The sequence below is a fragment of the Podarcis filfolensis genome (assembly GCF_964270895.1).
Source record: "Podarcis filfolensis genome assembly, chromosome: 17".
Taxonomy (NCBI): Eukaryota; Metazoa; Chordata; class Lepidosauria; order Squamata; family Lacertidae; genus Podarcis; species Podarcis filfolensis.
Genome location: NC_139621.1, coordinates 32,733,275 through 32,747,378, shown reverse-complemented (window position 1 = coordinate 32,747,378; position 14,104 = coordinate 32,733,275). Strand labels below are relative to the sequence as shown.

The window sequence follows — 14,104 nt, the reverse complement described above, 5'->3', positions numbered from 1 at the left end:
CGTCACGTGTTTCATTGAAATAAATGCAAGCTGCTCAAGAACAGAAAAGGTGCTGGTGGGCTGCGCCCAAGGAGACAGGAACCGGTTCAAATGAGTCAGGAGAGACGGGTGAATCAGCTGGCTAAGTAACGTTGCCATCTTTGCCCTCCAATGGTATCTCTATAAAGCCCTCCCCATTTCCTATTTCGTCTGCAACTGTGTGCTGCTGCTATTACATGACTTTGTGTTGAATATTATAAAGGAGTTGATGGATGTTTTCTGATCCTTCCCGAAACAGTGGGGGGGGGGGGGGCCACACTGGATGCTGAGTAAATGAGAGTGTATAAATAGCCATATAAATAGGCCCCGTATGCACTAGACATTTAAAACACTTTCATACCACTTAAACTGCCATGGCTTCCCCTCCAAAGAGTTCTGGGAAGTACTGTGTGCCAAGTCGGCTGAGAGTTGCTTGTTGTTGTTGTTTAGTCATGTCCGACTCTTCGTGACTCCATGGACCAGAGCACGCCAGGCACTCCTGTCTTCCACTGCCTCCCGCAGTTTGGTCAAACTCATGCTGGTAGCTTCGAGAACACTGTCCAACCATCTCGTCCTCTGCCGTCCTCTTCTCCTTGTGCCCTCCATATTTCCCAACATCAGGGTCTTTTCCAGGGAGTCTTCTCTTCTCATGAGGTGGCCAAAGTCTTGGAGCCTCAGCTTCACGATCTGTCCTTCCAGTGAGCACTCAGGGCTGATTTCCTTCAGAATGGAGAGGTTTGATCTTCTTGCAGTCCATGGGACTCTCAAGAGTCTCCTCCAGCACCATAATTCAAAAGCATCAATTCTTCGGCGATCAGCCTTCTTTATGGTCCAGGTTTCACTTCCATACATCACTACTGGGAAAACCATAGCTTTTACTATACGGACCTTTGTTGGCAAGGTGATGTCTCTACTTTTTAAGAGTTGCTAGGAGGCCCCTGTTCCTCGCAAAGAGTTATAATTCCCAGTTTCCTAGGAAGAGAGATTGACTGCTAAACTGCTCCGGCAACTGTAGCTCTCTGAGGGAAATGGGAGTCTCCTAACAAACTCTCAGCACCCTTAACAACCCACATTGCCCAAGATTTTGTGGGGGAAGCCACAACAGTTTAAAGTGATCAGATATAGTACAGATGGGGTCATAGGGGACGAGATAGGATACTGGAGACAAGAACAATAAATGGTCTTGTGGTACCTTGAAGGCTATGGAATTTATTACGGCATAAGCTGTTGTGGAATGGAGTCCAGAACATCATATGCATGAAATGTAATCCTAAATTGACAGGCATATACACACACATAGTTGTGAAGGGGTTGGGCAAAAAATAAGCAGGTCAGAGGGAAACAAAATGCAAAAAAGAGAGGTAGTGGTAATTACATAAAAATATATAATTGCAGTGGGAATTAATATGCTGACACAGCACTGATAAGATGATTAACACATGTAGTGATACAAATCTGTCATCTCCATTCCATCAAAAACTGAGGAAACTTGACAGCAAACGCAGGTGATGAATGTTGACAGGATTGGAGTCAACAAGGAGGCAGAGAGAAACAAGAGGGAGGTATCAGCATGTTCAGGGTAAACTTGAAGTTTGCAGGAACAGCAAACGTATTTTAATAAAACAAAAAAACACCTAAGGGTAGCGGTTAACCAAAAATACTGATTTAGGGTAGTTGCAGAATGTGCAGTAACAGCTGGGAAAGGGAGAAATGGTGTGTGCATGTAGGAATGCTCTTGAGGAAATGGCCTGGAACTCTAAATAGGAGCACCTTGTAGGAGGGAGAGTATACTGTAACATTTTATTTGACAGTTCAACAACACCATCTAACTCAGGTGGCTGGGTGCCTATCAGTTTGGAAGCAAAATGGGGCTACCCAAAAATAAGGCAATGGCTTCTACATACTGCAGGGGACACCTTAGGCAAGTGGATGTACGTTTTAGTGAGTTCAAAGAATACAACACTGATCACCACTAAAAAAACCAATAACCAAAAACCACCCTGTCTTACAGAGGCCTGTGAGCTCACAAACTTTTGATGGCAGTTATGTTTACAGAAGGGACGCAGGTGGCGCTCTGGGTTAAACCACAGAGCCTAGGACTTGCCGATCAGAAGGTTGGCGGTTCAAATCCCTGCGACGAGGCGAGCTCCCGTTGCTCAGTCCCTGCTCCTGCCAACCTAGCAGTTTGAAAGCACGTCAAAGTGCAAGTAGATAAATAGGTACCGCTCCGGCGGGAAGGTAAACGGCGTTTCCGTGCGCTGCTCTGGTCCGCCAGAAGCAGCTTAGTCATGCTGGCCACATGACCCGGAAGCTGTACGCAGGCTCCCTCAGCCAATAAAGCGAGATGAGCGCAGCAACCCCAGAGTCGGTCACGACTGGACCTAATTGTCAGGGGTCCCTTTACCTTTACCTATGTTTACAGAGAAATGTGGCACTGAAGAATCTGGACCAGTGTTTTCTGCTTGTGATTGAATAAGAACAACCCTGTTGGTTACCAGTAAAAGTAACGTAATGATCATATATTGCACTCCATGAATGGGCAGACTTCAGGTTTGTGGGATTTCCCCCCTCAACTAGAACTCCAAGATCCACCAACTGGTGCAAAAGTCATACCAATAATCTCCCCCTAACTTTTGAGGGCACACCTCTCCCTCTCATCTTAGTGGAGAAGGGGAACCACAGGTAATCAGAAGGGGCATGGCAAACACCACAACAATGTTAATTAAGCCAAGACAGCAAAATAGAATAAAAATATTCTGTCTTTATATAACGGAAGTGCTTCAGCATACAACTGGAGGGGAGACATTGCTAGAAAACATCTGTACAATTTCTACTGTTAACAAAAACATTGAAAGGTATCTATAGCAATAGGGATATATGTACACACAGTATTTCCTTCAGTGTAATAAGAGGTACAGTATTTAAGTAGTTTTCCTTATCTTGTCACTGTCAATACAGGTTGGTCTGCATTAACATCACCTGAGAAATTAAGCAAGGGGAGGGGGAGGGAGACATGAATTTTGTTTTACTAATCCTGGCACCTGATAACACTGTTTTGGACCTTTGAGGGGGAAGCTACCATTTTCAGGGTGAAATTATATGTGATGGCTGCAGATCCAAGATTTCAAACAAAAGTTCATTGAGCCCTGATTAGTAAATAAGTGGCATGATGTCCCCTGCCCAATGCAGCCCAGAATAAATTGAGAGGTCAAGCAAGCTTGGCTGGCAATTCTGCTTCCTCCATTCTCATCCCCTTGAGCTCTCAACAGAGGATAGGGTATCCCTTTGCCAGTGTCTTTGCTCTCTCTCCCTGATATGGCTCTTCCTGTCCTCTTGCCACAGAGCTGGCAAAGAAGTAAAAATCCTTGTAAAACGTCCCCCCCCCCCCGAGTCTCAATCAAAAAGCAAGAATGCCATCCCTTCTGTTTATCAGTGCAGAGAAAAATGGCCAGTTAGCTAATTAACTGACTCACCAGCTCCACTCAGATCAACTGGCCAAAAGGGCCACACTAAAGTATGTAGACTACAAGAAAAGCCCAACAATTCATTATGTCTTTGTCTAGATTTCCCCAGTACTACTAGTTAACAAAAGCAGGAAAATACTAAGGGTTAAGGACAGTGGTTCTGTTCAGATATTGTTTCTCCCTGGGATTATTCTGCAGAGAGGCCATGAAGGGGTTGTGGGATCTCCCTCTCTCTCTCACTCCCTTCACCATGGCAAAGAAAACAGGTGAGTGAACTGGGAAGTCTCATGGTTCTCTGAATGAACAATTTTATGTCAAAACCCTCTATAAAAAGAGGCTATAATACACTCAATCTACATATCAGAAAGAAGAAAACGAATAGGGAGAGTCTTGCAGAATCAAAAGAATAGGAAAATCTCTTACACTGATTTTTAAAAAATCCTTCTAATTAAGGAAGTGAGCCTAAGAGAAAACATACATGAAGTTCTTCAGAAACATGAATCCCAGTGCCTCCCTGTGTCAGGGTACACACAGCTAGTTCTTTGGATTGTAGATCTATGTTCTGAGCAAAATCACCTTCCTATGTAAATTTGTGCTGCTTTTCCATAAGTCAGCCTCTCATTCAGTATAAACCACCACACAACAGAGCCTCAACTGATGGCAACAGCAGTTGTCTATACAGTATTTGGCGTCTTAACTTGGGAGTGTCCAATAATCCCAATTTCTTTCCACGTGTTTAAAACAGGGTGGTTTTTCAAAGACACACATACTCTACTTTTACAACTTAAACCACAAGGTTCCTCACGACTTTGAAATCATCTTCACTGCAATTCCATACCCAAGGAATCACCACCACCACCATCACCACCATAAGATCTGAATTTAAAATAGCTCTATTTATGGCTGCAAGCTGGCAAGACAAGAATACTCTAGGTCCTAACATGGTACCCTATTCCAGTATCCATCACACAACTTCTGACACCAGCTGTGCTATCAGTTCCCGTGTGTCTTTCAAGCTGGAAGAGATCTCGAAGCCATCTTCTGCTACATGAGTACCGATCAGGAACATCTTTCTCTCATCTCCAATTTCAGATAATGCCAAAGCATCATGAATGTCTGTGATACAGTATGCACCTTCAATATCCTGTCCAAGAGAAATGGAAAAGGTTATACCTTAATCTACCTATCCGTGTTTTCTTCAAAGTAACCTGCCACCTGGAGAACTGCAGGACAAAGAACACATTGTGACCCCATTAGAAAATGGCACATTTGGAATGCTAGCAATATCAACCATCTTAGACCCTACAATTGGCAAGTGAGACCTTGTTAGTGGTGCTTCCACTAACCAGCTGGCTGTGACCCATGACAGGGCCTTTTCAGTGGTGGTTCCGTTTGTAGAATGCTCTCTCTGACAAGGTGTGCCTATCTCCCTCATTATTAACTTTTACAAATAATTTGAAAATATGCCGAGGCATACCCAGGCATTTGATGGCTGAAAGACACTAATGCTAGTAACCCTGAGATGACTGGATGAAAGAATGTTTTAAACTGATTTTAGAATGCTATTTTTTATTGTAACTGCTTTCAGAATTTTTTTAAAACATTTTTTTTTAAATGGATGTGGTTTGCCACCTTGAACTTCAGGAGGAAAGGCAGGATTTAAATTGATTACAACAAAAACAACCTATCCTAAAAAGGTAAAGGGACCCCTGACCATTAGGTCCAGTTGTGACCGACTCTAGGGTTGCGGCGCTCATCTCGCTTTATTGGCCGAGGGAGCCGGCGTACAGCTTCCGGGTCATGTGGCCAGCAGGACTAAGCCACTTCTGGCGAACCAGAGCAGCGCACAGAAACGCCATTTACCTTCCCGCCAGAGCGGTACCTATTTATCTACTTGCACTTTCAGATGCTTTTGAACTGCTAGGTTGGCAGGAGCAGGGACCGAGCAACGGGAGCTCACCCCGTCACGGGGATTCGAACCGCCGACCTTCAGATCGGCAAGTCCTAGGCTCTGTGATTTAACCCACAGCACCACCTATCCTAGTAAGGTTTTAAGCAAGGAGCACAAACCACCAACAAAATAAAAGAGGAAGCTGGGATAGAAATAAAGGTGAAGCTTGCTAAACAAGAGAGTCTCAGTCTCTGTGTGCAAGACACCAGAGTGAAACTCTGTTATTATCAAAAACTGAGATGCACAACTCACAATGGATCAGCTTAGAAATTGTCCCCCAGGGGAGCCATGTCCATTCTACTATGACACACTTTCAAAAGACAAAACTACAAATTATACTCCAAGTTCTAGAGTTCACATTTACCTGCTTATTGGCTAGAATCATAAGAGGTAAGGTGGAGTTACTCTGGACCAACTGATGCAGAAGCTTCTTTGCAACAGGCAAGCGTTTATGATCTGCTGAGTCCACAACATAAATTAGTAGCAGGATTCTTGGCAAGTACTTCTTCCAATAGTCCCGTAAAGACTCACTGCCTCCAACTGCAAGTCAACAGAGCAGGAAGACAATGAATCAGCAAACTTGCAAACTAAAGCCCCCAATTGTTCATCAAACCCTCGTCTGTATCCCTGGAACATCTGCTTTCAAATGGGGTTTTTTTGGAACTCAGGAATTAATAAAAAACTTAAGGGAGAACGCAGACATGGCAGAAAAATTCCCTGAACAGTTTCCCACCACCACCCGTCATCTCTTACAATACATATAGATGCAGGAAAATACTGAATGCAGTATGCATTCACTCAAAACATTAGGCCATGGCTGTTGTTTATCAAACCATGCTTTCTTTGGTAAGCATGATCTCCTGCCCAGCAGCTTAAGTATGGTTAATTTACTGCTAGATAACCACCATATGAAGTCAGGGGTTGCTGTTAGCGTTTGAATTTTGATTTGTCTTCACTATGGCTTGGCATTGTTTGTGAACCCAGCATTCTTCCTTAATTATGATTTGTTTGGCCACCTCATTCCAGATGCTTATTAAGCTGCAAAGGCATGAGACTAAAAAACAAAACAAGCTTTCATTATTTGTTTGATTGGCTGGGGGACAACTTGCGGTTAGCTCATGATCTGATAAACAAAGCATGTCTTAGTGTCATGTGCAAACCAGGGCACTCAATTAATTTGGGACTTCTTTCTAGTGGACAGTTTTGGGGTCTTGTATCTCATATTAGTCTTTAGACAGATCATATCCATTCCCTTTGTCATTCACTTATTAACCATTCAGTTATTATACCAAACAGACATTTTCTGATAAGTTATTCATTCTTGTATTCCTGACCCAGCACCTATCTTTATAAACATAAAACATTTACACTCTGCTCTTCCTCTGCAAAAGCACTACTCAGGCTGGCTTACAATGTTTAAAATTTCATAAACACCTAAATAGTATTGTAAGATAAAAAAAATAATTTTAAAAAGCATAAAATAGTGGAGAAAAACACCCGGCAATAAAATAGTCATTTAACGGTGATAAAAGTCTGGGATTTGTTTTTATAAAGTGCTATTTTTGCTAACTACTTCCCTGGGGAGAGAGTTCCACAAACAAATGCCATAAATTGAAAAAATAAACACTTTTGTGTCTGTCCTGTTTCATTTTGCCAAGCACAGTCTTTTAATAACTAGTGGACAGGCTGTCCAACCAACATGTAGAAACTGACTAGGGGGTCAACAGACGACAGTGTTTCATGTTACCATTGCAAGCCTCAAAGGCAAAACCACAGTCAATGGAGACATAATCATTGATAGTGTTTTATGTATATTTGCCATGCAAAAAAGAGTTGAGATGAAAGAGTCAAGGGTTATTTACTATATCAATTCCAGATGCACGTAACCGTCAGAGGGGTTTTTGGGCCAACAGAGGACACGATTTGCATGGAGACACTCTGAGGTTCAATATCTAACATTCTAAAATAACCAAAAGGATCTCAGGGGGCAGCAATGTAAAAGGCTCTTCCTCAAGATCTTAGAAAGCTGCTACCAGGAGGAGGAGTCTCCTTAAGCAAAATGTTGTAACAAAGGATGCAAAAAAATGTTTCTCATGAGATACCTATGCTTACTTTCTAGGAATTCCATCTTCATTTCTTCTGTGCTGACACACACGGCATTGAAGCCCTCTGTGGGAGCTGTGCTGCGCTTCACCTGGTTAGTTGCTAGTGAGTGCAGCACACTGGTTTTTCCAGCTCCATCCAAACCCAGAACCAGGATTTGCTTACTTGGTGGTACATCCTACAAGGCAAAACAACCAACAGATCATGCCAGAGATACATACTGGCCAGATGGACATGCGCACTGTATGTTTCCTGGGGGGGGGTGCCATCAAGGGTGGGGTTGTGTGTGGCAGAAAAGAGGGGGAAATGAGAAGGAAATTTCACATTAGGCAACTGTAAAATGCCTTCTGGCTCCATAACTGTCAATAACAACAGATAGCAACAGAGCTTCCTTAACCACCCTGATTTCTTCAACCAAACTGCCTAACAGTAAGATTTTACTTTCATAAAAAAGAGAAACTGTCAAAGTTAATAAGGGAAAGTCACTACAGTACAGTGGTACCTTGGGTTACATACGCTTCAGGTTACATATGCTTCAGGTTACAGACTCTGCTAACCCAGAAATAGTACCTCGGGTTAAGAACTTTGCTTCAGGATGAGAACAGAAATCTTGCTCTGGCGGTGCGGCAGTGGTGTAGCATGGGTTGTCAGCACCCGGGGCAAGGCAAGTAATTTGCGCCCCCTAGCCCCTAACCTGCCGCCGCTGCCAGCTTCTTCTTCTTGCTGCTGCCTGGGCTGGTCTGGTGTGGTTCTCTCCCGCGCTCAGCGCTGCGCTGGGCGGCCGCTGCACTGTCCCTCCCCCAGATAGTCCCTCGCTCTCTCTCCGCACCGCACGCCTGGCACCCACCCCCTCCACAGTGGGCGGCGACCTGGCGGCTCGGATCGGATTCGCACAGCTAGCACTGCAGTGAGAGAGAGTGAGTGAGCCAGGTAGGGGCAGAGAGCTGCGAGTGCGAGCGTGCCCCCCCCAGATGTTGCGCCCGGTGCGGCCGGCCCCCCCTGCACCCCCCACGCTACGCCACTGCGGTGCGGCAGCAGCAGGAGGTCCCTTTAGCTAAAGTAGTGGTTCAGGTTAAGAACAGTTTCAGGTTAAGAACGGACCTCCGGAACGAATTAAGTACTTAACCCGAGGTACCACTGTATATGATTTAGTAAGTAATTAATCTGTATATGTATATGATTTAGTATATGATTTAGTAAATAAAATATAGCTGTGGGGGGGGAATATCTGGAAGGGCAGTAAGGTGGAATGGAAACTTTTTGAGGGTGGTTTTTTTTTTTTTAAATTGTAACACAACAGCAGTGGTAACCTGACCCCCCAAGTTACTAAACTAAATTTAATCTTCTGTGACTTCATTTCATTGGGGCAGATCTTTAATCTGGTGGTAAGAAGATTAGTTGACAGAGGAAGAAAAGGGAAGGAGGGAAGACGCAATCTGCAAAGAACAAAACCCAACTGCTGAACATGAATCATCACCAAGTCAGCTCTGCCTGCCTTAACGGATTCCTGCCAAGGTGGAAGAGCCACCCTCAGGGGGGTTTCTATTCTAATCTCTTTCCTCTCTACGACATTAATAGGATTCCACCTTACTGGTTTTAGTGTAATCCAACCCTGGCCTCAAAGCATTGCTGAAGTCCGCAGAGCACAATGTTTATGCCTCAGTATCAGAGTGAACATGAAGAGAACTATAAAAGCTACCAAATGTTTCCAGAAATTGAAGTTAGCCCCTTATTTTATGATAGGTTCTTCCCCTCTTCCCACCAAACCAATCAACAGGTATTTTTTTACCACCTCACCTGCCCTTACTCCCTTCTAATAGCAAACTGATACAGTGTGTGCTAAAAGCTAAATAACTGGAATAGCAATGCAGGGAATCAAGTGGGAGGTTGATTGGTGGAAATACAGAGGTTTGCAAAAGTTGCTGTTTTACAAACAAAACAACCTTAGGTAGACAAAAGCCCCAGATAGTCATTGAAGACTGAGCATGCTCAGTAGTCATGGAATGCTGAGCGTCAGAAAAATAAGCAGAAAACTGGAGTGGGAATTGAATGTTCTACTTCAGCTATTTTCTGCTCATAGCATTCTGGAAAAGGGCTTGGCTGGCATGCTGAAAAGGAGCAATTCAGGAAGGGAGGAGCACGCACTGCAACATTTTGTTGCAGGTCTCACCTGTGTAGCTATGCTAAGACATTTGTGTAACTTTGATAGCCAGAAAACAACAAACTTTCTTTCAGTTTACAAAAGCTCCTAAATTTGGTCACTGCAAATGTGTTTTTTTTTTGTGGCCCAGGCCAGTGACTGCTGACAAGCTGAATTTATAAAATGAGCTTCTATGCTTCCACAACACCCCTCTTTATGACCTCATTTCATCTGATACCACTGGATCGTTGCTTGGGTTGAATTTGCATGTAGGAAACTGCAGAAAAACTCCACGGGGGAGAGGCATGACAATCTCCACATGGGATTTGCACATTTGTGTAGGCATTTTGTTATTTTTTACAAAAGCTCTTAGGCAGACACAGAAACATAGGTCTTTTTTTTTATTAGCAGAAGTTGCAAGAGAGCCAACCTGATGTGGTCGTTAAGAGTGCTGGACTAGGGAGACCAGGGTTCAAATCATAGGGTGAGCTTGGGCCTGTCACTGTCTTTCAACCTAACCTACCCCATAGGGTTGCTGGGAGAATAAAGGTGAGAAGGGCAGAATGATGCAAAATTTAAGCTCCTTGGATAAAAAGTGGGATATAAACGTAGCTGGATCAGATTCACATTCATTCAGAAGCATATCTCACTGAATTAAAGAAGGTTTGTGACAACCTGTGCATTCAACTTCAGCAGATAAAGCGATCTTCGGTTCCTGCAACTTTTGCCACTCCTCCAGACACGCTGCCTAGCATTTCCTCTTTCCCAGCTAAGTGAAGCAGACAATGTAGCGGAATTAAACCCTCCAAAGTACAATATTAGCAGCAAGAGCAGCAGCAGATCTTCCCAAACTAGGACCTGACACTGCTCTTCCCCGCGCAAAAAAACAGTAGTTTTATGGTGGGGACGGGGAGCGACAACCCTGAAAGGAAATTTGTGGGTGTGCGTGAAACCTTCCAAGTGTCTAGACTGCATTTCGTGCAACGATGGCAAATGTAATTCTCGCACACGGGAGGCGACCCACCCGCGTCTGGCTTGCACCTCTTTCGAAATGTAGGATGGAGAGTCTCACGCGACAGAAACCTAAGCAGAAGTCTATATAGAGTAAGAGCTGCCTTTCCCTTTCTGTGCGCTGGGATTTATTTCGCCCAGACGAGCCTGACACGCGCGCAGGCAGGGCCAGACACGCGTTCTAACTTCCGTGCTAGCTGCACGTGAGAACCGGGCCTAAAAAAATTCCAAGATAATATCGGGGAAACGCAGTGGGCTAGCTATATATATATATGCTTACCTGGCTCTCGGGGGCCCTTGCGCAGCCCAGGGCGGCCCTTTCTTGAGAGCTCAGTAAGGGCTTCTGCTCTTGCTCCTCGGGCCCCTGAGCAACTTCTGAGGGGAAATAGCTCCTCCACACCGTGTAGGCGACCCCGCCGGCGACAGCAACCGCCGTCCCCACCAGAGCGACCTGCCGCAGGCTGCCCGCCATAGTCAGCAGCAGCAGGAGGAGGAGGAGGAGGAAGGAGGCGGCTCAGGGCGCCGCCCCTGCCGTGAGGCGGGAGGCATCGTCGCCCAGGCCAAGGAAGGGAGCGAAGGGGCGCCGGCCGGCGGAGGGCGCGCACCCGCCGCGCGCGTTCTCGCGCTCCCTCAGAGGCCGCTAGGCCGGCCTTTCCCCCTGCTCCGTCCCGAGTCGGAGTCCCTCTCTCTTCCCGCCCCGCTCGGCATTGCTCCCCTCTCACCACAGTGGCGTCCTCTCTTGCAGGAGGGCCAAGTTGAATAAAATATTTGGGGGGTGGGGGGCAGGGGAGATTTACGTATGAGGTAAATAAGCTATAGCTTAGGGCCCCACTCTCTTGGAGACCCCCAAGAAATTTAAAGGAGAAAAAACTGGATGTACATTTCCAAAATAGAAGATAAAAAAAACAAAATAAAACCTACATGCAGCAAGTGCTTTGTGTTGTGTAGGCTCTTATTTGTTATGTGCAAATGGCTTGAGATACCTATTAGGTCCATACATGACCATATTCAACACAAAAAACGGTGGCAATTTGTTGTTGACAAGGGACAGCTTGACATATAAAGGGCCCCGTTACCTTCAGTAGCTTAGGGCCTCATCAAACCTAAATCTGGCCTTGGGGGGGCGGGATGTAAGCCCCGCTTTGCATAACCGATTGCATGCCACCCACCCACCCCATTTGAATGGGAATCTCCCTCAATATTGAGGGGGTGCGGAGGAGGGGAGCTGCACTCCTCAAATATTTTATAGCAGTTGGTGCCTAGTTTAGTCCGTCAGAGCATAGGAGCCAACTCCTAGATGCCGAGGACCCATTGCTCCCCCCATCCAATAAAATATTTGAGGGGGCCTCCCCCTCCAAAGTTGATGGGCAATGCCATTCAAATAGTGTGTGTGTGCCATGTCATGTGATCAGTTGTGTGGGGTGGCGCTTATCTCCCCCCCCCAAATATTTTATTCAAGTGGGCACCCCTGGGCCATAGGGAAGGCTCACTTCCTTCCAAGTTAATATGGGCTACCCCACCCATGAGGCAAGGTGAGGTGACTGCCTCAGGTGGCAGGATCTACAAGGGCAGCGGAACCCGATGTCACAGAATCATAGTGTTGGAAGGGACCCTGATGCTCTAAGGCCAGCGTTTCCCAAACTTAGGTCTCTCTCCAGCTATTTGGGGGCTACAACTCACATCATATCTAGCTAGCAGGATCAGTGGTCAGGGATGATGGGATTAGTTGTCCAAAAAAGCAGGAGACCCAAATTTGGGAAACCCTGATGTAGCCCAACGCCCTGCAATGCTGGAATTGAGCTATCCAGCTAAAATTCTTGCACCCATCATGGAATCCAAGGTGGCATACAGGGGTGCCAATTTGAATAACGTATCGGGAAAAATTCTTCTTGAGGTTCACCTGGACTCTTGTCTTGTAACTTGACTCCACTGGTTCAGGTCCTAGCCTCCGGAGTAGGAGAAAACAGGCTTGCTCCATCTTCGATGTGACCCCTTTCCAGGCTAAACATGCCAAACTCCATCAAAAGGCTTGATTTCCAGACCCTTGATCATCTTTGTCACCCTCCTCTGCACACATTCCAGCCTGTCAATATCCTTCTGAAATTGTGGCACCCAGAATTGGACACAGTACCCCCAGGAGTTGTCAGACCAATGTAGAATAAGAGCAGGATGATTAGTTTCATTGAGCAGCACACTATATTCCTGTTGATGCAGTCAATGATAGCATTAGCTTTTTTTGCTGCTGCATCACACTACTCTGGCCTACTAGGAACCTGAGATCCTTTTCACATATACTAATGGCAATTCAGGTAAACCCCATCTTATATCTGTGCAGCTGGCTATTTCTGCCCAAGTGTAGAACCTTACATTTGTCCCTATTGAAATTCATTGTTAGTTTTGCATGGAAAGGAACATAAATGTGGTGGCACAGAAATTAATTTTAAAAAAAATCACAGAAGGCAAAGATACACACTGAGGGAGACAGAGTTAGGACATATTTCTTTAAAGTATTATTCCTGTGCGAAGATGTATATGGTAAAGATTGGAGCTAAAAGAGGTTTGTTCCTCACGTTCTTTGTATTTTGGTGTCAAATATTCTTGTGACATCCAACAAGTTTCCATCTCAATTTAACACTGACAGTATGAGAAGTAGTATGTGGCAGAATTTATTATTTGACAATTGAGAAAATGAGATTATGACATTTATATGTGATCCTAAAACTGGAGTTTTCTGGATAGCTTACAGTGGGGGAAGATGCAAATAATTATAAAAAAAGAGTATTACTAGCACACATGTTTGGAGGCGCTTATAAACCCAAACCTAAAAATTTAACAGTTAAAATTATGGGTGTCAAAATATAAAATGGAGCATATGTGAAAATTCAGTTCAATTGTACCTTCCACATATCCAATATTAACTATTAGGAACCAGAGATGTTTGCACCATTTAAGTATCAGGGTCACTAAAGCAGTCCAGAAAGCTAAACTAAGAGAAATGTGCTATGTTGCTAAGCAAAGGCTAGCAAAAGTCTAGTGACAATAAATTACTTGCAGATCCTACAGATGGAGACCTTGAGCATGACATTTCTATGCACCGAGACAGTAAGCAAACTGTTCGCTTTGTCTGCAGATTAATGGATACAACAACCCTTGGCCTCCAAGAGAAAAATCTTAGTTGTTATTATTTATTAAAAGTATTTATGCATTGCTTTTCTGCCCACAAGGGTCTCCAAGGCAACATAGAGCAAGTACAAACAATACATATCAAAAACACCAATTAAAAGCAGCAGAGGACTATCATTAAAACAAAACCACAGAACTATAAATGCATCAAAAAGCCAGGCAGAACAATACAAGTTTTTACAGCCCACCATAAAAAATAGGCAAGACCGGGCCAAGGTGACCTCCCAGGGGAGG

At 44.7% G+C, this 14,104-nt stretch overlaps 1 protein-coding gene across 1 annotated transcript; it reads right to left on the bottom strand.

Moving 5' to 3' along the window:
- Nucleotides 1-2,759: 2,759 nt before the first annotated feature.
- ARL9 (ARF like GTPase 9) lies at nucleotides 2,760-11,296 on the bottom strand. The gene is made up of 4 exons (XM_083594065.1): nucleotides 10,968-11,296; nucleotides 7,546-7,714; nucleotides 5,798-5,973; nucleotides 2,760-4,626 (listed from the first exon to the last, which is right to left on the bottom strand). The coding sequence occupies exons 1-4, from the start codon at nucleotides 11,157-11,159 to the stop codon at nucleotides 4,447-4,449; spliced, it is 717 nt and encodes a 238-aa protein (XP_083450191.1). The 5' UTR covers nucleotides 11,160-11,296; the 3' UTR covers nucleotides 2,760-4,446.
- Between the last annotated feature and the right edge of the window lie 2,808 nt (nucleotides 11,297-14,104).

Coding starts and splice junctions, on each gene's coding strand:
- ARL9 (XM_083594065.1), bottom strand. CDS start 11,159: ATGGCGGGCAGCCTGCGGCAGGTCGCTCTGGTGGGGACGGCGGTTGCT. Junction 5,974..7,545: donor GAAGATGGAATTCCTAGAAA/GTAAGCATAGGT, acceptor GTTGACTTGCAG/TTGGAGGCAGTGAGTCTTTA. Junction 4,627..5,797: donor TGATTCTAGCCAATAAGCAG/GTAAATGTGAAC, acceptor TCTCTTGGACAG/GATATTGAAGGTGCATACTG.